Genomic DNA, 27,872 nt, shown 5'->3' with positions numbered 1-27,872 from the left:
TCCATGATTATATCACATTAATTATTAAGGAAACTTAGTTTTTGTACACGTGTCCAATTAGTAAAACATTTATAAATGACCTTTTCATTAAAGCTTATGCTGTCTTCAGTTGCAGAAAATATTTGGTTTCCGTCAAGTCTGAGACATGTTTTAGACTTCCATACATCTTTAGCACAGTATTAAATACTGTAAAGAATAACATATTTTGTAACAATGTAACAGTAATGTGAATAACTCCATGGCCTTCTATTTATAAATGAATTATATTTATTTTAGATCTAAATTAGACTTGGATAGGTAGACATTCTGTAGATTTTTGGGGGGTATAAATGCAAATCCAGAAATTTGATTTGTTCCTTACTGCAAGTAGAACAAGGAAGGCTGACAAGGTACAGTGTAACATGGACGACACCATGAAAGCAGTAATATATGTATTTTTTTCTTTCAAGAAGTGGAGAGACATAGTAACAATAAGGCAGAAGTCCAGGAAATATTCTGAACATGGAAAAAGAAACCAGAGCAAAAAAAATATATAGATGCTTACATTATTGAGCTTTATTGAGCTAAAACTGTGAATTTGATGAAATGCTTGATTAGTTGATAAGAGAATAGTTTGTAGCATAAGAACTGATCAAACAGCAGGTAGGCTTTTAAGAGAAGTATACCTGGCCTTATAAAAACAACAGAGTTATGTAATATGAGTGAGCTTTCAAATACACATTTCAAGGCATTAACTGAAAGAATAAAGGTATGCATGATGAAATGTAAACCAAATAATAATGTAAAAATAATGTATAAAGAGAAAAGGCATTGTAATGGTAAAGATAAATGCATGAAGTACACAAGACATATGCCATATTTTGAAATTCAAGCCTTGTGTACAAGGCGTGTCTGAAAATATGACAAGAAAAAAAGTCTAGCATTTTAAAAATTTGCAGAAACTGTAGCAAAAGAATCACTTGACAGCTATGTTCAAAAGGAAACTGTGTTTGAAAGAATGTGCTTGTTACTGACCCAAGAGAAGAAAAGCTATTTTAAGCACAATTACAAAGGAAATATTTGAAGCTGTAAAATCAAATAACAGAGAGACTGAGCAACAAGAAAATCAGACAGCTAGGAAGAGAAGCTCAGAATTAATAACCAAAATATTAAATTTGTGTTTAGATGCAAAACAGATATGTCAGAAAATACCTTTAGAACATTGTAGCTGAAAGGCAATGAAAAAAGTATCATACATGCTAACATACTCAGGCACCAGAATAATAACATACTCAGGCACCAAAATAAGTTTGTGATGATGTGAGGTATTGCCAGCTATGCAAGGAGAAGTAGGGCAGTGGATGTGTAATGTATGCCAGCACAGCTGGCTGGAATTTTGTAAATAACCGTTATGTCTTTTGTATATCAAACTGATTTGTACAGAATTTTGTGTTTGTGTTAAAAAATGTATTTGTAAAGTTGCTTGTGTTAAAAATGTACCAACAGTGAGTCCTGACTGTATTGTAATTGATTAAATGTGTATGCTTTAACAGAGGATACTGGAGGAGAAGAGAGTAACCTCAGTCCAGCTAACTTTGAAAAATAGTAAGAAATAAAATTACTTCATTTAGGCCATAAAGATTGCATATTACATGTCTGAATGCAGCCAGAGATGAAATGTCTGTGCCAGAGAATGGTTTATTAGCTCCTGTAGGAAGAGTGAATGTGTGTTATTGTTTTATGACTTCCAGAAGCTGCAACAGATATTAGCAAAGCTCCATGTGTGTGTATTATTGTCACATATTTGTGAGATTCTTGGTCAGTTGCTAGGAAAGGAGGTAGTATGGGAACCAGAAGTCAGATGACCAGATGTATGTTATGTCATTCTGTAATCCATGACTGAAATGATGTTTTTTAAGGTTTACTATGAAAGTTGCGAATGGAGATGCTTCACAGATGGAACACTCAAGACTTGGATTTTCGAATGTCCATCTTGCTGAACATCTCCATATCGAAAGTTCATCTCAGTGAATGTACTGTGCATCCTCTGATATGAACTCAAAGTACTGTCAGAGATCGCGGTAGAGTGCGGTTTGGGAAATTTATCCCTTTCCTCACTGTAGTGCAATCTCAGAGTTGGAATACATAATTTGCAGGGGGTGTAGGGGGCACAGCCCCCGGGGAGGGGGTACAGGGGGGGGGGCTTCCCCACTACAAACATGTAAAATTTAGTGTTGTGCAGTACATTCATACTGTTGACATTAAGAACTGTCGTTCCTGATAGGTGCAGGGAAACGGTACATCAAATTATGCCAAATCGACATTACCGGGTTATATTTGACATTTATACCCTTGTAAATGTCAAATTTCAAGTAAACAAATCGATGTTTTAGTTCAAAATAGAAATTATCGTCAACATTATGATAGCAAACTGTTTTTTAATGCTAGATGAGACCGAAGTCTCAGAGCAGTATGTTTTTGGAACCTGACATAAAAGGATTTCTCACCCACATTCTTGCCTTACTCTAGTAAGTGACCAGGGAATAGTAATTATTTAGATCAATCAGAAAAATATAGTGAGATTAGTTACGTACTGTTTTTTTCTGTATCTATGTGAAGCTATTCATCTGGTTATTTTAATATTTCCTGTGAGTGAAACTCTGGTGTTTATTGTAAGTAGATATTTAGTATTTTCAAGGTTTTTTTTATTATTTATTATTAAATATATTTAAACTTTTCATTGTGACTGGTCCTTTAGAGAACATTTTAACCTTTGAGAGTACTTATATCTATTTGGTGACTCTGTGGCCACTCCTGAAAACCTTACTGCATTGGTCAAACACTATCATTGGTATTAATATTAAATTTACTTAGTATAACTGGGTACCCTTGTAAGAGCATTAGAGTAGCTGGCTTTGGAGTGTCTCATGGCAGTAACTACCTTATATTCTGGGCAGAAGGGGGCAGAGCTAGTAAATTTATGCCAGCCTTTCCCAGGTGTGTGTGTGTGTGTGTGTGTGTGTGTGTGTGTGTATGCTCACACAAGTCAAATCTCCAAGACTATATATGTCAGCTGCTTGGAACGGGGATATGAAGCAGGGGGTGCTGGAGGACTTGGCTAGGGCAGTCGGCTGAGGACTCAACTCTGCAGCTGTGCCAGTGGGGAGTCTTACTGGGGACCTGGAGAGAAAGAGAGAAACCCAGACCCCGGAATGAGTGTGCATCCTGTGTGCTCTTAAGGGAAATTGTGCTTGATGCAGAAAGCTGCATCTGGAAATACTGTGTGTATCTATTTTTGGTTCCAAGTGAACGTCCATCTCTAGTGTCAGTGGTGAGGATTCAGGCTCCTTGATTACTGGCCCAGAGAGGGGATGACACAAGGTTAAGAACTACTGATGTGCTTATAAAAATAAAAAGTTTAAAATAGTAGCGTTGTGTCAGTAATATTTTGGATCACCTGGCTTGTGAGAAATTGGGTGTGAAACATGTTCATATCTTGTCATATAATCACAATCTAAATTTGTGGAGGAGCAGCTGTGCATTCTCAGAGCCACAGTGTGTGTGTGTGTGTGTGTGTGTGTGTGTGTGTGTGTGTGTGTGTGTGTGTGTGTGTGTGTGTGTGTGTGTAAATATATATATATATATATATATATATATATATATATATATATATATACATACATGTGTTTGTGTGCTCAGAAAGAAAGCGTTGTATAGATATATGTATGTATATATAGCCTTCCCCTTTGATCTTCTGTATGCCGACTTATATGTTGCGCTATATGAAGTTTTAAAATCTGTGAACATAATTTTATACATATTTTGTTTTGCAGTACTAGCATTTTGTAGATAACCCTTTCTTTATCAAGTATATTTCTAGTAATACTTTTGACTTAAAATTTACACATAATGTGGATGCTGATAAATTGATTTTTTGGTTTTTACGTCTGCTTCAGTGGTTGCTTGTCAGACAGGTTGAGAACTTTGGTTCAGAATAGTACCCCATTTTGGCTTTTTTTTGTAATTTCTGGCCACTGTGTACTGCTTTGGTAACATGCTGGCTAGGAACGGCAAGTGTCAGTATGGAAGGCAGACTCGACATAAGAATGCTCACTACCTTTGTTTATTTTGCCTAGGCCTAGATCACGACCAAACTACTTGTGCTATTTGTACAGCCTTTGTACCCAAGACTCTACATAGTCGCTTTGCTTCTCTTAACTTATAAAACAGTGCCTTAAACGTCTTGAGCAGGACATGGAAACTGCATCAGGGCCTTCAGCTAAACCGCAAGTTAAGAAAGCCAAGAATCCTAGGCCAGATCCACCTGCTGGTCCCTCTGTTCTGGACATCTTTCTCGAGGCTGATGTTGACCTGGAGACCATTCTGGAATTGGTAGATTCTCCTTTAACAGGTACCAGTGTGGAGGCCGCGAAGAAAAGGGAGCATATCAATATAAAGGAGATGAGAGCCCTGATCTTTGGCCTACAAATCTTCAAACCTCATCTGTCCCAGGGAGTGTAAAGATGGTTTACAGACAATACCATGGCTCTCTGGTATGTCAACAAACAGGGTGGGGACAAAGTCCTACCTCCTGGCAGACTGGCCTTGCAGGCTTGGGAATTAGCTGTCCAGTGTCAAATTTGCCTCCTGGAGGTTTACATTCCCTCCACTCAGAATATGGTGGCAGACTCATTAAGCAATCCCATTACTCAATTCCACAAATGGATGCTTCACAGGCATGTGTTTCTGGACATGGTCCATTGATGGGGTATACCTCAGGTAGATCTCTTTGCCTCCCCCTTGAACAATGCAACTTCCCAAGTTTTGTGCCAAGGCCCCAGGCCTATTGGCATGGAAGGTGGACATCCTATTATTCTCTTCTCTTGGAAGGGGATGCTTCTGTGTGCTCCCCCCTTCCCACTTCTTGAAATGTTCCTGTTGAAAATCCAACAATAACAACAAAAAATCTTGCTGGTGACTCCCTTTTGGCCAAGACAACACTGGATGTTCTTCATGTTTCACTGTTGCAGTCATCACCTGTGGGTTATCCCTGCTGTGGTAGCCCTTAGCTGGCCCAAATACCAGAGTAAATGTTTTTGTGTGCCGGCTGCTATCACTTGTAGTCTAATGTCATGTCATCAGTACTATAAAGCAAGGCATCCAACGTCATTACATTAGTCTTTCTTGCCGTGAAGCCCGTAGCAGAAGCAGTTTTCATGAGTGCCGGTTGGTCACTACCAGAAGTCGAATTTCAGCAGAAAACGTCTAAAGCTAAGTACCCCATTGGAGACCCTTTTTTCTTGCTCTAACCGATATCAAAAAAGTTAGCAATTGTCTTGCCTGTGGAAAGCAGATCCCACAGCGAGACTTTCATTCTTACTGCATCACTTGTTTAAGCTCAGACCACGTTGTCCCTCTTTGCCGGTTCTGTGCCCTCTTTAATGTGAGAACCATTCACCGTAGAGCTCTTTTTGTAGAAAATTATTTTCGTATTCTGTCTTCGAATTCCAATATGGCGTCCATCAGCCAACAATCTGCCGACATTCTGAAAAAATGTAAAGATAGAGACAGGCCAGACAAGGCTAAGCCTTCCAACAATGCTTCCGCTAAGCAAGTTGTCAGTTTTCGGAATTCATTGAGGTGCTTTTGCAGCACCTGATGCCCGACTCGCTTTCTATGCAGACTTCTGCCAAAACCCATTCGGAGTCAGGTATGTTGCACAAATCCACTTTGTCTACTGAGCCTTTGGCTATCTCTGCCTCGGTTGGGTCCGGAGCCGCGACTTAGGCACTTGCTTCCGAGGAGGCGGGACGCACTACCAATTCTGGACAAAAAACAACATCTTCTCTTACAACTACTGTTTCTCAGAGACCGATGGATTCTCTCAGGCCTCGAAGCCAGGCCACTCCTAGGAAATCTGTTTCTAGCCACCATCTTGCTAGTGCTCCCCGACCCTAAGCTCAAATGCTTAAAATGGCAGAGGATCTCATCTCCCTTTTCCAAGACAGTCAAGCTCCCACTCCAAAAAGGAAAAGGCTTCCTTCCCCAGAAATTATGACAGACCAAGAGTCTGTGAAATCTGATTATTTTGCCCTTGAAGAAGAACAACAGCCCTTAACTGTTCATGAGGATTCAGATGCAGAGGAATCCATCCCCTCTGCCTCCACTCCAGACGACCTCTCCTTCGGGGAAACCCTTCACTCCCTCAGGAAAATTTTTCAGTGGGAATCAAAGGACTACCCACAGTCAAAGAAATGACTTAGAGAGTTTCTGGACCTGCCGCAGCACAGACCCCTGGCCACCCCACCTATTCTAGAAGTGGAGGATGATATTTTCCTTGAATCCAGTTTAGCCTCTGATGCCCGGCCTCCTGCTCCTGCTGAACCTGACAGGTACTACAGAGTATCAGATTCTCACAAATACCTATACAGGAACCCTGCTGCAGACCCTGAGGTCATTACACATGGACCTAAAGGAGCTAAGATTAGTTCTGCCAAGAATCTTCTTCCTTCTGGCAAAGACTCCAGAGCTCTGGACAGATGGGGTAAGAAAGTATACACCTCTGCAACCTTTGCTATCAGAGCACTCATTTGTCAGTTCCATGTGTTAAAATATCAACAACACACTTTGGAACAATTAAAACAGAAGATTGCTACCTCTTCTGAATGTGCCAATTCAAAAGAGCTAGCAGATTTACTGCACTCTGCTTGTCAAATGGCCAAACACTCATTACAGTGTGGATATGACGCCTTAGAAGCATTTAGCAGGGCAGCAGTGACAGGATCTGTTATTAGGAGACATGATTGGCTGAAGGAACAACCTCTCCCTGATCATGTCAAGTCTAAACTTATTGACGCACCCCTAGATAAGAAGAGCCTGTTTGGGGAAAAAAACAGACGTGGTGCTTAAAAACATGGAAGACAAAGAAAAATCCATGCAGACAGTAAAAGATTTCTTTCAAGGTCAACCTCCCAGATTCAGCAGAAACTTTCCCTCTAAGCACTGGGTCTTCCCTGCACTTAGCAGACAGGGCCAAGGTAACCCACAGGGACAGGCCATCCAGGCTCCTATCCCAGGCCAGCAAAGAAGCAAACAATGGACAATTTTCGCCACTAAGGCGGGGAGTTCTAAGCCAAGCTTCTATGGTAAGCAATCAGAGTGACTCTCCCTCCCCCCTCTACCCTCCTTTCACTCATCTAAAACCAGGAGGAAGGCTCACCCTCTTCAAGGACAATTGGGTCTGTATAACCAAGGACCAATGGGTATTAAAAATCATTTCTCAGGGATATAGATTCTCCTTCAGCGAACTCCCAGTTCCAAGAGGGTAAGCAGACCTCCCCCCAAACTAGTGGGCAGAGGTATTAAAACAGGTAAAAACACTAATATCCCAGGAAGCAGTAGAACCTGTCCCTCTGGATCAAACAGGTAAAGTTTTTACTCCAGACTATTCCTTGTACCCAGAAAAGAGGGCACGTGGTACCTCATCTTGGATCTATACAAACTGAGCACCTCCTTGGTGGTCCTCAGATTCAAAATGCTAACCTTGCAGCAGTTCCTGCCTATGCTCACACCAAATGCCTGGTTGGTGACACTAGACGTAAAAGATGCCTACCTCCACATCCCCATCAGGGAATCGTGCAGAAAATTCCTGCGCTTCAGAGCAGGCAATCAGCACTTTCATTTCTCTGCACTGCCCTTTGGCCTATCTACTGCTCCTGGAGTATTCAACAAATGCTTGGCCCCGGCTGTAGCATTCTGCAGACAAAGAAATATACAGATTTACCCTTACCTGAATAATTGCCTCATTCAGGTGAATAGCAAAGTAAAGTTGATCCAGGATCTTCTCTTTGTCAAAAAACTCCTAACTTCCCTAAGTTTCACCATCAACGAGAAACAAATCAAAGCAAAACCCCACCAGGCAAATTGTTTCCCTGGAAGCTGTGCTAGCCACAGCAACCCTTATGGCCTTCCTATCCCTAGAAAACCAGAACTTCCTGCCTCTGTATTTCACCCAGCTGGCTTCCAGAAGTCACCTCACTGCGTGGAAGTTCCTGCAAGCCCTGGGATACATGGCATCTTGCATCCTTCTCATCCCTCTGGCCAGGATTCACATGAGAAAGCTTCAGTGGTACTTAAAGAACCTTTGATGTCAGCACTCTCAGTCCCTAGAGACCACTCTCCCACTGATCCCTTGCATAAGAGACAAATTTCTCTGGTGGGCAGAGGCCTGTGCCATGAACAAGGGTCTTCCCTTCATCCTCCACCCTTCCAGCCAGACCATCACCAATGATGCCTCAGGCATAGCTTGGGGTGCTCACCTAGCACATAGGTGTACCTAAGCACTTTGGGATGCCCAGCAACTTCACTTGCACATCAACCAGAAAGAAATGATGGCAGTGCAAAATGCTCTGACTTCCTTCCAACCCCATCTCAGGCCATGGGTCCTCCTTATAAAAGCAGACAACACCACAGTAATGTGGTACATCAACAAGAAGGGGGACACCCAGTCTTACCCACTGTGCAAGTTAGCCAAGAGTCTGTGGCTCACAGCCACCTCCATTGGGCTACAACTGATTGCCCAATACTTACCAGGGATTAACAACACACTGGCAGACCATCTAAGCAGAAGCTTACTGGACTCCCATGAATGGTAGCTCCACAGAGAAATCTTTCTGCAAATCATGCAGGAGTGGGGGACCCCAGAGGTGGACCTCTTTGCTTTGCACCTCAACCACCAGCTGCACAAGTTTTGTACCAGGAGTATCACCTCCTAGCATGGAAGGTGGATGCCTTGACCTTCCCATGGAGCTCCCTCTTTGTGTACTCATACCTTCTTCTACCCCTTATTCCCAAGGTTCTGATCAAAATAAGAGAGGAGAGACCAAAGGCCATCCTCATTGCTCCAGATTGGACCAGATAGCATTGGTACCCCTTACTACGCAGTCTGAATTCACAGCCCCCGAAGCTGCTTCCCCTAAGGTCAGACCAGTTGACCCAGGAAAGAGGGAAGGTACTGCACCCAGACCTACAGACTGTCAGACTTTCAGTATGGCTCATACACTAAACACTAACAAGAAGTCACTGTTAAGCAAACAGGTCCTGGAAATCATCACAAAGACCAGAAGGCCCAGCACGAGGAAAATATTATACAAAAAAATGGAAAAAATTCTGCTCCTGGAAACAATCAAAAGGGGGCAGTACCTCCCAGCCTTCCAACCCTCTCATCCTGGATTACTTAGCAGAGTTGCTCAATAGTGGCCTCTCCTTCTCCTCTATTAAAATCCATGCCTCGGACTTCTCTGCCCATTGTGATTCAGACCCACCCCTCTTCTCTCATCCTTTGATTAAGCAATTCCTCAGAGGGGCTTCTAATATCAGGCCTCCCAGAAGACCTCCTACTCCTTCCTCGGACCTGAATTATGTGTTAGAGAATCTAACCTTACCTCCTTTCAAACCTGCTGCTTCAACAGAATTGAAATACCTCTCCTGGAAGACTGCCTTCTTACTAATTATCACCTCAGCCAGAAGGGTCTCAGAACTTCAAGCTCTCATGGCTGTCAAGCCCTTCATAATTTTCCATGCAGACAGAGTCGCCCTGAGGACTAATCCCTCCTTTATGCCCAGATTAGTATCTGATGTGAGCCTTAACCAGGCCATACACTTTCCCACCCTCTTTCCCAACCCTCAAAACAAGGGGGAAAGAATTCTACACTCACTAGATGTGCACAGACAACTCAGATACTATCTGGACTGCACTAAGCCATTCAGAAAAACTGACCAGCTTCCGGTAAGCTTTTCCCCAGGGGCAGAGGGGAAGCCCATCTCCAAACAAACCATTTCCAAATGGATTTCACACTGTATCCATTTTTGCTACAGACTACATGGGAAACCCATCTCTAAGTCGATCCGTACCCACTCCACTAGGGCAACCTCCACTTCCACTGCCTTCCTCAGAGGAGTACCTACCAGGGACATATTGGAAGTGGCCACCTGGACCTCTGTCCATACCTTTACAAAACATTACCACCGACTTCTCTTTTCTATGTCTAGGGCAGAGTTTGCTCTGCAATCCTGCAGGGCCTCCTGACCCATACCTAGGACTTTACCTATCCTTCCACCCTTTACCTCAGCTTTGGGAATCCTCCCACAGGTGATGACTGCAACAGTGAAACACGAAGAATATAGTACAGTTGTACACACTTACCAGAAATATAGATGTTCGAGTGTATTCACTGTTACAGTTTTGGTTTCCCTCCCTCCAACCCCCATTTCACATTTTCCCCTAGGGGGACACAGGCTTCCCAAGGTGGCTCTTAGCCACCAATACCACTACTCTTTTTTTTCTTGTGCTTCTGACAGGTTAGGGCAAGAAAAACTGATGTAATGATGTTGGCTACCTTGCTTTATAGTACTGACTACCTGACGTCAGACTACAAGCGACACCAGCCGGTGCATGAAAACATTAACTCTGGTATTTGGGCCGGCCAAGGGCTACCACAGCAGGGATAACCCACAGGTGATGACTGCAACAGTGAATACACTTGAACATCTACATTTATGGTAAGTGTACACAACTGTACTTTCACCCTTCTTCTGTATTTAGCCAAGGGCAGTCACCACAAGTTACCCCACAGATAAATAGTAATATATCTCATAAATAATAATATATAATAATAATATATCTCATAAATGTGTGGAGAATGTAACCACCACAAAAGCCATCACTATAAGAGCTAATCAGAAGCCCTGGCTCACCAGGAATGTCTATGAGTTACTAAGGGAAAGAAGCACAACCTTCAAGGCAAATGACAAAGGAAGGTTAAAGGAGGCCAGGTGAAATCTGACAAATGGCTTCAAAGAGGCAAACAGGGAGTATAGGAGTAAAATTCAGATCCGCTTCCAAGACATGAAGGACACGAGAAGCCTATGGTAGGGGATACAGCAGGTCATGGATTATAAGACCAAAACACCCCAATGTGATGACAGCTTGGAATTCCTAAATGAACTGAATGCCTTCTTTGGCAGATTTGAAGAGAAGAACACCACCGTACCTTCTAAAATAACACTGCTAAAGAGGAGATAGTGCTCACCGTAAACTCTGAGGAGGTGAGACTTCAGCTTAAGAAAGTAAATCCTAGGAAGGTTGCTGGACTAGATAACATAGCTGGCAAGGTGTTGAAGGGGTGTGCTGATCAGTTATGTTTGGTACTGACAGACATCTTCACCTCATCCTGTACTATAGAGAAAGTTTCCTCGCATTTCAAGGAAACAAGTATTGTCCCACTTACGAAGAATCCCAACCCTACCTGCCTCATTGCTATCAGACCGGTTGCCTTAACCTCAAATGTCATGAAATGCTTTGAGGATTGTGAAGAAACATCTATCTGTGCATGTGCCTAATTCCTTCGATCAGCTACTGATTGCATACCAGGCAAGTAGATCAACTGCGGTTGAGATATCAGTTGGACTACAAGATGGGAAGAACAACTTTGTAAAGCTGCTGTATGTCAACTTCAGTTCTGCGTTCAACAATGTGATAGTTATGCAACTGATGGATAAGCTCATGAAACTCAGAATAAACAAGTAGCTGTGTAACTGGACTCTTGACTTTCTGATTGGTAGTCCCAATGGGCATGCACTGAAAACACCTTTCAACGCATAGTCCTAAATACTGGCATTCCCCAAAGTTGTGTGCTCAGCCACTTGCTCTTCACCATCCTTATCCATGACTGTACTGCAAAATGTAACTCAAACCATGTTATAATATTTGCTGATGATACCACAGGCATGGGTCTCATTAGTGGTGGGGATGAACATAACTACAGGGATGAGGTGAACATTTTGATTGCCTGGTATGACAGGAGCAATCTGGACCTGAATGTTAATTAGACCAAAGAAATGATTATGGACTTCAGGAGAAAGGCAACAGTTCACCAACCAATCACTATCAAAGGGGGAGTAGTAGAGAAAGTCAGAACAACCAAGTTCCTGGGCCTTCACATCTCAAATGACCTCTCCTGGACTGTTAATACCAGCTGTATAGACAAGAAGGCTCAACTGAGGCTTCACCTCCTGAGAAAGCTCAAAATGTTCAGGCTCCCACTGTCTGCTCTTACTACTTTTTACAAGGGAGCTATCGAGAGCATCCTTACTAGCAACTTCATAGCATGGTTTGGTACACAGGATCCTCCTGCATCCAAAAGAGATGTAGCAGGCAGATTGTTGGTTCCTAATTTTCTGTAGGAGGTGTGTATTTTGTGCGTGTGCGTGTGTGTGTGTGTGTGTGTGTGTGTGTGTGTGTGTGTGTGTGTGTGTGTGTGTGTGTGTGTGTGTGTGTGTGTGTGTGTGTGTGTGTGTGTGTGTGTGTGTGTGTGTGTGTGTGTGAGAGAGAGAGAGAGAGAGACATGTTATTTTGAATGAAAGGCCTGGAAGTACTTCGTTCATTTTATAAATAATATGTTCTGTGAATGAAAACAGCTGTTCATTGAGTCATTATGGGAACTGGATGCAACTTGACAGCATTTGTTGAATGCATATGCCCATTGTTTTTGTTTTGTATCTAATGTTTTTACATAATGTATTTCCTGTGTTTTCTTAATCAGTTTGACTTTTATTCTCCTCTTTCTGGACCTATTGGTCTTTTCACTTCCATCTTCTTTAATTAGTGTATATAATGTGCTATATACCCCCCCCCACCGGGCAATTATAGGCAAACACTTCTATAACCATTCACTAGTCATCAGATTTCCATGCATGGCTAATGTAAGAAAGGTTTGCTAACCTTTCGCCATATAAATCCTCAGGACCTCCTGAGATGCAAGTATGTTCCTCTCCTTCCCACCAGAAATGATACAGTGATCTCATTCCTTCTTAAAGTTTGCTCCTGCCTTTTAATAGTTACATGTTTTTTTTTTTTTTTTTTTTTTTGAAGTTTTTATTTTTTGGGGAGACCATTCCTGACATCATCGTGTGCAGGGTATGTGCAATGACATCAGCACAAGGCAGACAGACAGCCTGTCAGGAGTGTGTGTGTGTGTGTGTGTGTGTGTGTGTGTGTGTGTGTGCGTGTGTGTGTGTGTGTGTGTGTGTGTGTGTGTGTGTGTGTGTGTGTGTGTGTGTGTGTGTGTGTATGCCCAAGTTAGGTATAACTGGTAGTTAGGCTTAACCAGACTCAAACCCTGTACCTTAAGTACAAAGAGCAAGAGCTTAAATTCTCCACGCATACCACCACTCACGATTCTCAACTGTCCAAAGATTCATACTTTTGGTCTGTTCCTCTTAAACTTTGTGGTTTTCTGACAAATCAGGGAGAACTGAATTCACTAAATAATGATAACACTTTAAGTTTCAGTCTTCCTGTCTTTCAGGGAAATGCATGGTAACAAAGCATTTTATTCTAGCAACTGTCTAAGATAATACAAGCAATGTTTAAAATGTGTCCCTGCTTTTGGACCTTTGTCCCCACTCACAATAAATTTTAGCTTTTTCCAGATTTCTTGTGCTGTGTAGTTCTTCAGGGGGAAAGAAGTTTAGTGCTGCTTATGCCAAGTCTGTTTGTGTTAGTAGTACAACAGGTGGTATACTTGCTTTTGATGCAGAAGGCTGTGGGTTCTACTCCCACAGTATGTAGATAGATTGTTGATACTGTACTGCGTTGTAGTTTTAAAGGGGGTGGATGCTGCAGTCCTGAGAATGTCTTCTTTGTCAGAGATACCTAGTAACTATGGGCCAGTTATCAGTTTGCCATCCATTCCCTTTTGCAATATTACTAGCTTATTATTTCTTTAATGTAACATAGGCAATTTATTCTTCATGGGCAACAGGCACTTTAATTATAGATGAAACAATGAAAAATAAAGTTGTTTGCTAGCGGTACCCTCTTCATTAGTTACAGATCTCTATAGTGTGGAATTATTTAGATGACTTTTGCATTTTCTTTGAATGTGGGTTTCTGTGCTGTTTCAATGAATGTGCGTTTCAATGCCGTTTCAATGAATGTGAGTTTCCAGGGCAGAGAAGTTTAAATGCGAAGTCTATTTTCATTGTGAGACTGTATTGCTTTGTTTAGCAGATGTCTATTAGTGTTTGTGCTATAAAATGTAAAATAAAAGTTTTGCAATAAATAAAATAAAGCAAATGACTAAAGGGTTTTAGCCATAGTGATTAATCTGTATTGTATTCTTTGGCTTTAAAATACAAATTTCAAATAAAATCTAAATAATCATTGTAGAAGTAATGCAGTATGCACATTACAGCGTTTATGGTAAATGGGATGAAATAGCCAAGTAATGGGACATTGGAATTGCTGTAGGGTGGAGGGCTGTGTATGGGGCCCCATTTGACCATGATTTTGTGAGAGGAGAAGGGTGGCAAACTGAAATACAGCCCCAGGTGGCACAAACCAAAAATTCTAGCTATGCTACTGATCAGTAGGCCATGGAGAATGAATTTTTGGAGGTCCTAGCAAACTGTAATATTCTTTTGCTAAGATTAGAATATCACCTACTAGTAAATGTCGTACTTTTACCACAAAAACCCACATACTGCAAGTCACCAAAAAAAAAAATCCTAAGGTTCATCATCTTCTCCCTTCCCAGTGAACATTATTGATACACATTTAAAAAAGGGTTACCATTTACCACAGGATCTGGGACCATATTTCGGTTGTCTGTTCCTCACTTTGCATTTGAAAGTTGGTATCCCACAATTCCATTGAAGTGGTCAGGGTTATATAAGTATGTATGCAAATTTTATGTTAATCATCATACATATTTGTACCTATTTTCCATGGGCCTTTGTCCAGATTTTTGATGTTTCCAGGTTGAGAGGTATGATTCTAGTTTATTTCCCTATGTAGTGCCTTATTTTTGATCTGCAGTGTTTCAGAAAATGCCTGCTATGCATTTCACAGCAGTTTTCAGGTTTCTGCATTAGACCTTATACTTGCTTATTGGGCAGAACTGTTGTATGGCCATTTCCTTTTTATTAAATTTGGACTTCTTAAAGTATCACATCCCCTATTTTGTTTTGTTTAACTGTTGTTTTTATTCTAATGTAAATCACAATTTGGTAGTCATTTGTGTCACATGATTGTATATTTATGTATCAAATATCTTTGAAAACATAATGTCTTCATTAAGTTATTAGCTATCTAAAGTGTGACATCTCTACATTATCAAGAGTTACCATCCTCTGGGATGGGAGTACATTCATTGCATTCCAGTTAGTCTATGACTTTTTCACATCTCCAATAGATCTGTTTTCTGTCATCTCTCACTCTTTAAGCTGGGTCTCCTAACACTTTTTTTATGTGTGTATCGTTTTTTTTTTTGGTAACCCTTATTATTATACTCTGCATGCCATGCTCCTTGGTCCTGTGACAGCCTTATTATTCAGGAATCCCTATTCTTTCAAGAAAAATAGTCCAGGCAGCCTATTTTCTAAACTTTCGGCATTGTTTTTATGAATAGGCATCTAAGGGACAGAATTAGAGAGCACATATATAGTATTAGGATTGGGGATCACACAAATGCATTGTGTAAATGTATATAGAATACTATGTCAGTTCACAAATTTAAATTTATGGTCATAGAAGTTCTGTACAATAGCCAACGTTTGGGTGACATAAGGAATGTCACTGAGACCCATGAAACCAGGTGCATTATTAAATTACATGTAGATGGAGAGGAAGGTCTCAATAGCAATGTTCCCCTGAAGCCTACATTAAAGGCTAGAAGATTGTTCAGATGACATTAATTTATGTAACTCTATATTTTTTTAAAGGTTGGTGCCATAAGGATAAGGGTAGTAACTATGCCTTCAGTTAAACAGTATCTTAATCATTATATATTTTTTCTATAGTATTGTGTCATTATAACAGACTCAAAAATGAAATAAAAAATGTATATAATATGAGTTTGCTTGGGAAATTTATGAAATCTTGCTTTATGTTGGTAAAGCTTATTATGTACCAGCTTCAAGGTTGTAATACATGTCTAAGCACTAGATCGGGCATTATGAAATTGTCTGACTGTGAAGATGTCTAAGTTGATCATATATATAATATTTTGCAGCTATACCATAATTAGTATGAAAGAATTTATGTTATAGAAGTTGGCAGTTTTGACAGCTATGAAACCACATAATTTATTAGAACAGTGTATTACATTTATTAATTTGAAAAAATTATATTAAACAGATGTACAAAAAGGCTTTATGATATTTATTGTTCTTTCAATCAAACATAAGGTACATGAGTCTAATAAAAGTTCATACCATAACTGGATAATAAGTAGTTGATGGGATTTTAGTACATTCTTTGAATGAGTATAAATTGAAGTCAATCGTAAGGCATCCTTTTGACATAAAATATTGTAAAAAAGAATGAATGTGCAACAATGGTATGTTTAGCGATGGGATCATACCATATATCAGAAATCCCCTAGGAACATTACACTTATTGACATCACAAAATATTTATTTATAAGACTTATAAGATGTATAATTTATTACAATTTAAAAAAAACACCTGATGAATAAAGTGTAGCATTGAACTGGCAAGTTAAGTAGTTTCAGAATCTTCAGTCTAAATTGTTTATGTTAAGTTGGAAAACATGTTTTGAAAGATGGTATAGTCCAAGAGAGAACGATGTTTGCTTTCAGCGGAGTTCTAAGTCCAACTCTAGTATTTTATGGTAGATAGAATATCCAATGTATTTATAGGCATGTATTTAGAACAAGAGGATCATTAAATATTTTGTGTGTGATATATAATGCTAAATGGGACTGATCATGAAGTTACTATTTTTTATTAAATACCATTATAACTTAATAATAGCTGATGGGTAATAGTACAGCCTGATAAAAGACTGATGTTCTTCGTGTTTCACTGTTGCAGTCATCACACTTGGGTTATCTGCCTGCAGGTAGTCCTCAGTCGGCCCGAATACCAGAGTATTGGAATTTCTGCGTTGGATGCTGTTGTTTCTTCCATGATGTCAGGTCGTCAGGGGTATCAAACATGCAGCCGATGCCATTACATCAGCTTTTCTTGCCGTGCTGGTGCCCGAAGCAGAAGAAGTTCGCAAGTGCCAGCAAGACCATTTCAAAGCAAACCATCTCCAAATGGATAGCACACTGCATCCATTTCTGCTACAAACATCATGGAAAACCTACCCCACAGGGGATCAGGACCCATTCTACTAGAGCTACCCCAACTTTTACAGCATTTCTCAGAGGAGTCCCTACCAGGGACATCCTGGAAGCTGCAACCTGAAGTTCAGTGCACACCTTCACCAACCATTACCACTTACCTATCTTTTCTAAATCCAGAGCTGGATTTACTACAGCAGTCTTAAAAGGACTGCTAGCCAGCCCTAACACTTTTTCACTGCCTCCACCCTTCCTCAGCTTTGGGAATCAACCCAAGTGTGATGACTGCAACAGTGAAACACGAAGAACATAGTACAGTTGTGTACACTTACCATAAATGTAAATGTTCAAGTGTATTCACTGTTGCAGTCCTGGTTACCCTACCTCCAACCCCCTAACTTCTCTATGCTTTCTACCCTTACTCTTTTTGGCCATATCTTATAGATGTGGTATTTACCTTTTACTGGAGGTGTTCCACACCATGTAATTGCTTCCTATTATGGGGGCTCCTGACATCTGGGGAAAGAAAAACTGATGTAATGGCATCAGCTGCATGTTTTATACCCCTGACGACCTGACGTCATGGAAGTAGCAACAGCATCCGACGGAGAAATCCCAAGACTCTGGTATTCAGGATGAATGAGGGCTACCTGCAGGCAGATAACCCAAGTGTGATGACTGCAACAGTGAATACACTCGAACATCTACATTTATGGTAAGTGTACACAACTGTATTTTTTTTTTTACAACTGATACAAGCAAGTTTACACCAGGTATTTTGTGGATTGTCACAACTTGGTAGGGCATATATATTTGTTTCATTAGTAGCACATACATGTTTTTAGTGGAAATAGGCACTAATAATGATTTATGGTAGAGTCCGATTTCACAAACGTTTAGAATAGAACCACTATGAGGTTTATTGACCTTTGTTGTGCATTTTATTTTGATATTTAGAATGTTAAAATGAATAGAAATGTTTTTGGTGAGTTATTAAAAAGGAACAAACACCATTGAGTGGAATTGTCATAACTAGCATATCTAAGTAAGGGCCGATGTATGGAGGCACTTTTGTTGTTTAAAACAATTTGATAAGTGAGGCCATTTTTCGTGTCTGTTTCTTGACCTTCTTCACTTTCTTGACCTTCTTGAACTGATTGATGAAACTTTGTTTTATAATTAGATGTATGAGCATATTGACTTCAGAAAAGCTAATGAAGCAACAATAGTATAATATTTTAATTGTATTCATTGAGGAAAGTGTTTTATATGTATTTTAAGAGATGGGTGAACATAAGATTAATAGGAAATATGTTTTTTTTATTATTAGGAAAGCATTTTTATGAATAGCAAGTTTTTATCTATGTATATTTGTTGTGGGGGAAGTTGTTTGAACATACGAGTGCACTTAAAATCTGATAAATATTTTATATAGTGAGTGCATTAGAGAGAGATGTTACTTTAAGGCTGAATTTATGAGTGACGTAATTGAGCTACTGCTGATACATAGTAGAATGAGAGTTTTTAAATGTCTTAACAATTAAGTGATATCAGTTGAATGGTCTGATGAAGTAAGTATATTATTTGTGAAAGCGATTACCAAATAAAAAGTAGAGTATTTTAATCTGGTCGTGTGTCAGCTCATTAGCATTTACTTTTGTATTGTTTTTATTGACTTCCATCCTCTTCTAATAGGGTTACCACCTATCCCTCTGTAGGCAGGTAGTTGTGTCTTATGGAAAAAAAAAATGAAAAATGACATGTTCTAAGACTTTTTGACAAAAATAGAAGTGCATAAACAATTATTTTGTATCCTTATTACTTAAATATTTTGTAAAACAACTTAATGATCTCAAATTCTACATGAATGAGCTTTTATTTTGGCTAAAAAGTGAAGTCCAGCCCTTTGTGTTAGTTATGGGTATGGCTTGTGTGGCAAACCCTTATGTTTCCTTAGAAAATATGTCCCACTTTGAGCATTTGAAAAGGTGACAACTGTACTTTATAGCCATACAACATTTTACCAAATCCCTATTTTTATTCCTTTTCTTATTTCCTTCCCAGTCTTTTTCCTACTCAGTTTTTCTCTCTCAATCTCTCTGTCTCCCTCTCTCTGTCATTTTCTTCTCTAATAAACATAATTTCTTTGAGGAAAGACAGTATATTCCTGCTGCTTTTCAGTATTTTTCCCATAGTTAATTTTAAGTGCTTCCAGAGAAGTGTTTTAAACCTATAGTTTTAGATTGCAGCACACTGTCTAGCTGAATTCAGACTTTTCTGTACTAGTTGACAATTGTACCCTTCAAGCATGATACTGTTCCCTCAGTGAATCTCAATAAAGCAAACTCTGCAACTAATTCTCATATTCTTTTGCTGTTTTTCAGAGGCCTCTGAGATAATGCGTGACATTGGAACAGCCATCCAACACTTACATTCTGTGAATATTGCACACAGAGATCTTAAGGTGAGTCTGTATGTCAAAGTGGAAAAGGAAGAATGTTTTTTGTCCTTTCAAGAGGTGACAGTAGTAGAACAATTTGGTTTCCCAAATATGCAATTGTTGATATCGGTATTTTGGGGTTTACCAAATTTCATTAGTGCCTGATGTGAGAGAATCTATGTGAGAGAGCTACTTTCTCCTCTTCTTTTAAGCAACTTGAATTTCCTGAGTGTGGTGTGAAATCAGAAGTGTTGCAAGGTAGTGGTAAGGGAGTTAGGTTGGCATCACATTCTCACATGAGTGATGTGTCTGTGCATTTGGTGAGCATGTTTGTTCGGATGTGTGCATTTTATTGTCTACATGTGCATGTGTGTGTCTGTGTTTTTGTGTATGGACTTTTATCTGTTTGCTTGTTTGACAGAATGCTTGTTTGTCTTTTCGGTATCATTGTGGTTTGTTTGAGGATGATGAATCTGGGATGTATAGCAGCAAATCCCAATCAGCAATCTCAGCATGCAAAGAATCATGGGTACCATGCATTATATTCTTGTTGAGCAGTTTTCTTTATTCTAGATCCGTAGCACTGGTAGAATGAGCATATGCTGATGTTTCAAACTAGGATCATAGGATTGTAGGAAGTTACTAGGTTAATGGCCCTAGGGCCCTTACAATCCTAGCAAAGTTCTACCCTTATTTCTACTATTAAAACCTAATGCCCATGTCCAAGAGGGACATAGGTGGAACCCCTGTGGTGAATTTGTGGTTACCCAGCCAATCATCCAGATTGCATTTGAAGAGGGCCAATGAGGTCCTCTGTTTGACATGAAGTGGGAGTCTGTTCCAAATGTGTGGTAACCTCTGGGAGACAAATCTGTCCCTCCAGCAGGTTCTATTAATGTCACATACCAGGTTAAGGTCTTTAGATAAAGTTACCTGTGTAGCATTTGACTTGCGGATATGCAGCATTTCCAATAAAGCAGGGTTAGATATTGCCTTATATGCAAGTCAGAGATCGCCTCTGAGTAGTCTGTATGAAACAGAACAAAGTGACAGGTGCTTGGAAAGGTACATACCAAAAGGGGTATTGCACTCAATTATTGGTCTGATGAGGGAAGAGTACAGGGAGGTTATAACTTCTTTTTTTGGGGGGGGACAATGCCCTTACTTATGAGATGAGCAATATAGAATGCCCTTCTTATCACTGTAGAGACATACTGATCAAAGGTAAAATTGCTGTCAACCTTGGTGCCCAGGTCTCTCACTACAGAGTGTGCACTTAGGGTGTTCCTGTTGATAGTGTAGTTATCACTTACAAAAAAGGATGATAATGCATTTTTTTGCATTGAGTTTAAGACCATGACTTTGGCACCATTCTTTTGTTTGTGTAAGACCCTCTTGTAGGATGTTGACATCGTTTGCAGATTCTACGACTGTTCCCAATTTGCAGTCACAGCAAACTTTGTCAGCCACAGACATTTAGTTTTTGATTGTACTTCAGAGAAATAGATTTCAAACAGCAGAGGTCCCAGGACTGTTCCCTGTGGAACACCACTGGTTACAGGTCTGCTGTTGGAGGTGTATTCGTCAGTTTTGACTACCTGTGTTCTGTTAGTGAACCAGTTAGCAACTCATCTATCAATATAAGGATTGATACCTAGCTGGGTGAGTTTGTCAATGATGCCTGAGTGAGGGATAGTGTCAAAAGCCTTGGCTATGTCTAGGTAGGCTGTATGCACAGATTTTGCTTCATCAAGGGCCTTGGTGGCTGTCTCGAAGAAGTCCACCAGATTTAGCAGGCATAATCTCCCTTTGACAAATCTAAACTGAGTAGAGTCAAGTGTTTGGAGATTACTTATATCTTTTTTGATAAGTTCCATGATGATTCGTTCCATGACCTTGCAGATAAGGCTAATACGTCTATAGTTCCCTGGGTCAGTGGAAGTACCACCTTTGTGTAAGGGAATAAAGGTGGCCATTTTCCATTCAGCTGGGATGAAGCCGGTGCTTAGACTATGACTGAAAAGAGTACCCAGTGGTGTTGCTAATTTTTGTTGGAGCCCATGTACGATGCAGACTGGGATGTTATCAGGTCCAATAGATGCTGTGTTTTTGGCTTTAGAGAGGGTGTTTATGACCTGCTATTTAGAGATACAAAGTAGGGGACAGGTGGCAGGGATGTCATGGGTGCTTGTGGCAGAGACAGGGGAGTGAAGTTTTCACAAAAACTTTTGACCAACAGGTTAGCTTTGTCCACTGGCTCAGTATATGTGGTATAATTAACTACCAGCTCAGCACAGTTCTGGGCCTTTCCTTTTAGGTTACAGATGTAACTGAAGAATGCGTTGGGGTTGTCCTTAGTTGAAGAAGATCATTTGGATTCATAGTTTGCTTTGAAGGACTTCACAATAAGTCTTATTTGTATGTTTAAGCTGAGAAGGGAGTGTTTCCAGTTTAGGGGGGTTCACTCCCTCTTACTCTTAGACAGCAATATCTTCCTCTTATTGTAAAGCCAGTTAATGGCAGTTGTCTGCTCTTCCTTGAGGAGCTTGTTTTGATCTCAGCCAAGTCAATGCAGTTATACAAGTGCCTGTATAAAGCATTGGTGTAGAGCTCAGTATAGTTGCCAATTCCATCAGTACATGAGGTAGAATTAAGTTATTTGTACCATCCCACAAGGGGTTATAATCTACTTTGGAGAAGCTTATTAGTTTAGTTGCTGCTGGAGGGATCAGGTGTGATAGTTACTTCAAATTGAGACTGATTTGTGGTCAGATCTCACGAGGGAAGATCTCACAGAGAGGATGCCGCAATGGTTCCTCATATTGGTAAGCACCAGATCCAGGATATTGGCACCCCTTGTGGGGATGTCAACCAGCTGGTCCAAGGAAGTAGAGTTGACGAAGTGAAGGAACCTTTGGACAAGTAAGTTTGAGCATGAGTAATTTACCCAGTTAATGGATGGGTAGTTAAGGTCACCCAAAACAATGGTGTTTGGATGTATCTTGATAGACTCAAGTAGATTCAGACAGGCTGAGTGGGAGTCCTGATTCATGCAGGGTGTCCTGTAGCTGGCTAGGACTTGAATAGGTGTCCTGTCAACAGTTAATTGCACTTGAAGTATCTGTTTAACCAATCTGGATGTATATTTATCTTTAATGAATATTGAAACACCTCCTCCTTTAATTTTCAGGCCTTCAGTTTGTGGTCTGAATGCATAAAAGGAGGTGTAACCCATTATGGCTGGGGTATTCTCCACAGCCTAGAACCAGGTCTCTGTGACTGCATAAACATCTGCGTCTTATAAGGTGAGGACTGCTTCCAGTGAGTGCAGTTTCATGTTAAGACTCCTAGCATTTGGCAGCATAACCTTGAGGTTGTTTTAGATGAAGTTTCTACGTCAGGAATTTTGTCCTTCAGACACTGCCTAAAAAAGGCACTATGGGGGAGGCCACAGTCTTAGCCAATAGCCGAAATCCCAGGGGTGACAGATGAAGACCATTTCTGGCAGGCATCGAGGTCTGTTGATTATGTCATCCCAGGCTAAGACATACCGGATCCCCTTAGAATGACACCAGGAACTAAGCCAATTATTGAAGTCAGTCATTTTCTGTTTGTAGTGAGGCATCATTGCAGGTGAAGGTAAAATGCTGTTTTGCCTTAAGGGCTTGACAGGTAAGACATTGATGAGTGAGCTATTATGTGTACTATGTTCTGCAGAGGAAGTATTATGTGTAGCATGCTTATGTTTGTGTTGGGGAGGTCTCTGGTGTTTAGGTATGTTTCTGGTGAGGACCTCCACATATGTAGGTATGTGTAGTATATGTTTGGGTGGAGTAGGAGGTGAGTTGTGCATGCTGACAACCCAATCATTGTCATATGTACTGACTGGTGTGTGGGAGAGCATGGATTCAAGGTTCTTAATATAGTTGCATCTCTCACATGTTGAGTTTGTGCAGACTAGGAGTAGAGGGTTGTCGGTGAACATGAAGCAGTTGCTACACTGCCTCAGGATGCCCATGTTGACCAAGTTGGCTGGAGAAACTGTTGGAAATTGTCGCTCCATAATGTTAGGTAAATTTATATAATCAGGAAAAGAGGTAACACTTAGGAATGGCTAGTGGGTGAGGTGAGAGGTGTGTTGGTACCTCTGAGGCAAGGCTTAGTGTTCCACCTGACAGTAGAGCATTGCCTCGACAAACCTCTGGAGGACCACAAGCAAAGTGCTAAGGGAAAATTTAACAAGCAAAATGTTTGCATCTATACCCACCAATGGTAACCACCACTACATGGCAGTGCAAGATTGTGAACTACACGCAAACAAGTACATATGCCAGGCTTAAATAAAACAAGAAATAACCCTGGTAATTCAATCTAGCCAATAAGGCTGCTGTCTCTGAGTTCTAGTCCTATCACCCTCAATTAGATGGGACCGAGACAGCACTCTTCTCCCACAAGGGTGTAGAAGGGCCTTCACCAACAAGGATGGCTTGAATTTGATAGTCAGAATTTACAAAACTGACCTAGAAACTGCAAACCTGGAAATGGACTATACTACTGCTGAACTAGTACAGTATACAGTAAAATGTGGCAAAAAAACAGTTCAGACAGTTCAAACAGACAGTAGAATGTAAATATAAATTAAAAGTGGAATATAAGAGCAAAAGCAGGTATCTATAGTTAGTTGGAAGCAGCAGATGCCTCAAATCCTTCAGTATTTCACTGATTAGCTGGTCTTAATGCTCAAGTGACACAAAAGAGTCTAGATTCAGCAAATCTGAATCTGGTCTATGCTATAAAATGCAGAAGAGCTAGAAATTCAAAGTGCATAAAATCACATTCACAACAGCAAAAAACAGTTTAAATAAAGCAGATATTCACCAGCAATTCCAGCTTAGAAGGGTGTAGGCCATATTCTCCTGCCACATGAGTGTAGCCCACAAACCCTTCTAATGTAAAACAACTAATTTTGGGGCCCAAGTGCTTAAATCAGACACCAGAATAACAGACACAGTAGACCTTCAACCAGCAATTTCCAGCTTAGAAGGGTGTAGGCTATCCTCTCCTGCCACAAGAGTTTAGACCAGAAATCTTCCTAATGTAAAGTAACTGGTTTGGAACTCAAGTGCTTAAACCAGAATAAAGACACTTAAAATAACAGGCACAGTAAGCCTTCACCAGCAATTCCCAGCTTAAAAAGGTATCAAGATTATATTACCCCAGATGGGACTCAAACTTGCAATACCTGGCTTAGGAGGCAAATGCCTTTTCTATTAGATCACTGGGGCCTGACCAAAGGTTTATCTGCCAAAACCCAGGGTTGAACCAGAGGCATTTAGATCTTCAGTCTAATGCTGTCCCAAGTGAGCTATTTCAGGTATAGGCTGCAAAAGTCTAGACCTCAGCTCTCCTAATTTAAAACAGCTGCTTTGGAGCCCAAGTGCTTAAACCAGAACTAAGACACTTTTAGAATAACAGACATTATTTTGAAGAACAGCAGAGAGAGAGTTTGGTTTGAAGAGTTGGCAGCCATATTTGGAGGTTATGATGAGAAAAACACACACACACACACACACACACACACACACACACACACACACAATAAATAAAAAGGACAAGCCTGATTAGTTTATGCATCATGTTTGTTTCATAAAGTTAGTATTGATTAACAGTTATCTCATCAAAATATATCAGATGTATGGTTTATTTTTGTTACCATTTGGGTTAACAAACAGTTTTTTCTATGTTGTAATTGCTCAACATAATGGAATTATGTAAATAATCTATTGCACATAATGTCTTGTGTTTAAAAATCTATATTTAGTTTTGTGGATACGCATTTACTGTGTAATTTTTGTGGTAAACTATTACCACAAATAATTGAACATATTTCACTGAATTGTGCAAAGACAGAAACAACTAATGGCTTGAGTGAGGGGGTCCACTACACATAACTAAATGTAAGCCATTGCATAGCCATATCACCTTTGGTAACTTATGTTCCTTAGGGAGTTGGGAGAGGGAGAAGGTTCTTGGTCATAATCACAGTTCTGCCAGTTGTTTTTTTCACATAATATTACTTTCGCTGAACTGTGTCTCTTCAGTTTGTATTGCTCCTTTTTACTGCAACACAATACTTCTTAATTAATCACAATAATATTAGCATCTTGAGACTCTGCAATGCCTGACTTGGTCTGGACTGCTAGGTATGGCTTATTTGCTTTGGAATATCGAAGTAGTGGTAACACTAATGGGATACTTTGGCTAGCATGCACAGGAAATTCCTTCTGTATTATACTATCTTGTGTATGTATAATTGTTCTATGTGTTTTTGATTTTATTTTGATGTCCTAGTAAAATTTAATGTACCCCTTGAGGTCTGTAAATTGAGGAAAATTATTGTGTGACAAGTTATGAAATATTCATGACATTGTTTTAGATTTGAAGTACATTATGTTATAGTACAAAGCATCATTTTTGAACTGCACCATGATTGTTTTGTAATTTGTGCTTTCATAGAAAGTGTTAATTTATATGGACACCATTAGTAATTCTGTGAAGAGTATCAAAGGCTAGCTGTATAACTAAAATATAACTCTTTTTGAATCTACTGCTTCAAAATGAAATGAGGACACCAGTATCTTGAGTACTGGTACTGAGTTGTTTTTGAATTAAAAAGTCACATCCTTTGCAGAAATGAGAGTGTTAGATGTTGTTAGTATTTCTCAGGCTGTCTTCTCGTAAGTTGTAGTGATCTGTTAGTATTTCTCAGCCTGTCCTCTTATAAGTTATAGTGATCTGTGATGATGGAGCAACTTAAGAGGAGAGATGATGATGATGTGGAGGAGGCTGAGAAGTATGAAGTGTACCCAGAATTCCAAGGGCTGTCAGAGAAGTGAGTTAGTATTAGGTGTACACACATAGGAGATACAGAAGTATGGATCTGATGTTGTTAATCTTCATTTATTCCTTACTGATGGTTATTGTTTCTGTCCTCGGAACCGAGCCGGCCAATATCAAGCTCGCATCAGCCAAAAACCCTCGAGCCAAGGTCGTATCCAGAATGCTCTGCTCCCTGTTACCTCAGATCTCGTTTGCCGTGTTGCTGTACAGTCGTGTCAAGCCACTCTCTCAGCTAAGTGTCTAAGTTTTTGAAAGTTTATACATTGTTCTTACTTTAACTTTTTCTCAAAAGTTTATTCTAATATTGTCCTACCCTATCGTACTCTTTAGACGAAATGCCTAGATGCACCTTTGTGACTTTGCGGACTCCTTCAAGGTTTCCTTCATGAATGCCCCTTAGAGGCCGCTTTTTTGTTTGGCCCTAAAGCAAAGATACGCTGGCAAGGTGGGAACAAGATGGCAAGACCCTGTCTGCCGTTGGTGTCAGACACTCCACTCCTCAGTGATTTTACTCCAGAAATGAGAGGAGCAAAAAGATGTGGCACACGAAATCACAGGGTTCTTTCTGGGATGCACATGCCGATTTCTCCCCTAGAGACAGAGGGGGAAACTCCAATGAAAGATGCCCCTTTCAGGGCAGACGAGGTCCGCAAAACCGGTATTCCAGAGATTCATTCTCTGGCCAACCCTATCAGTGCTCCTGAAGCATTGCCCGAATGCTGACCTCTGGAAGTGGTCAGGGGTCATTTTTCCTTGTACCCTGCTGGGTGGCAAAATATAACCACTGACTCTTGGGTACAATGGATAATATCCAGAGGCTATCACATCCCCTTTCATCTTTGTACAATCTCATCAAGAGTATTACCCAAAGTTCCACCCAGTCAAAGAGAAGCAGCAGCACATGAAATACAAAAGCTGCTATAAAAAAAGAGTCATCCAGACGGTCCCCCCAGACCAGATAGGATCCAGTTTTTGCTCAAGGTTCACTTTAGTGCCAAAAAAGACAGGGGACTGGAGAAAAATTCTGGATCTCAGTATACTGAATAAATTTGTAAAAACAGAGAAATTCCTGATGGTCATGATTCAGTCTATCCTTCCTCTTCTGGAAGAAGATGATTGGATGTGCTCGGTAGATTTTCAAGATGCGTATTACCACATAAAAATGGACAAACGCTCAAGATACCTCCGCTTCCGAATAGGAGCCAGTCACTACCAATTTTGAGCCGTGCCCTTCGGTCTCTCTACAGCCCCCAAAGTGTTCACAAAATGCATGGCAGTGGTTATCGCTCACTTGCGACTTCAAGGATTCCAGGTGTTTCCATATCTAGACGACTGGCTCCTCACCACCCTCACCAAGCATCTACTGGAAGAAGCCCTGCAGTATACTCTCTTAACAGCTCAA

At 40.4% G+C, this 27,872-nt stretch overlaps 1 protein-coding gene across 1 annotated transcript in view; it reads left to right on the top strand.

The window, feature by feature from the left end:
- The window catches only part of MAPKAPK3 (MAPK activated protein kinase 3), an 803,022-nt gene that overhangs the window by 484,576 nt on the left and 290,574 nt on the right, over window positions 1-27,872 (top strand). Inside the window, exon 4 of the mRNA XM_044077994.1 lies at window positions 19,515-19,594. Within this exon, the coding sequence (XP_043933929.1) occupies window positions 19,515-19,594 (80 nt within the window). The remainder of the gene's footprint in view (window positions 1-19,514; window positions 19,595-27,872) is intronic.

This window comes from Protopterus annectens, chromosome 7.part0 (genome assembly GCF_019279795.1).
Source record: "Protopterus annectens isolate FY-2018-M chromosome 7.part0, PAN1.0, whole genome shotgun sequence".
NCBI lineage: Eukaryota > Metazoa > Chordata > Ceratodontiformes > Protopteridae > Protopterus > Protopterus annectens.
This window is presented reverse-complemented; position numbering and strand designations above follow the sequence as displayed.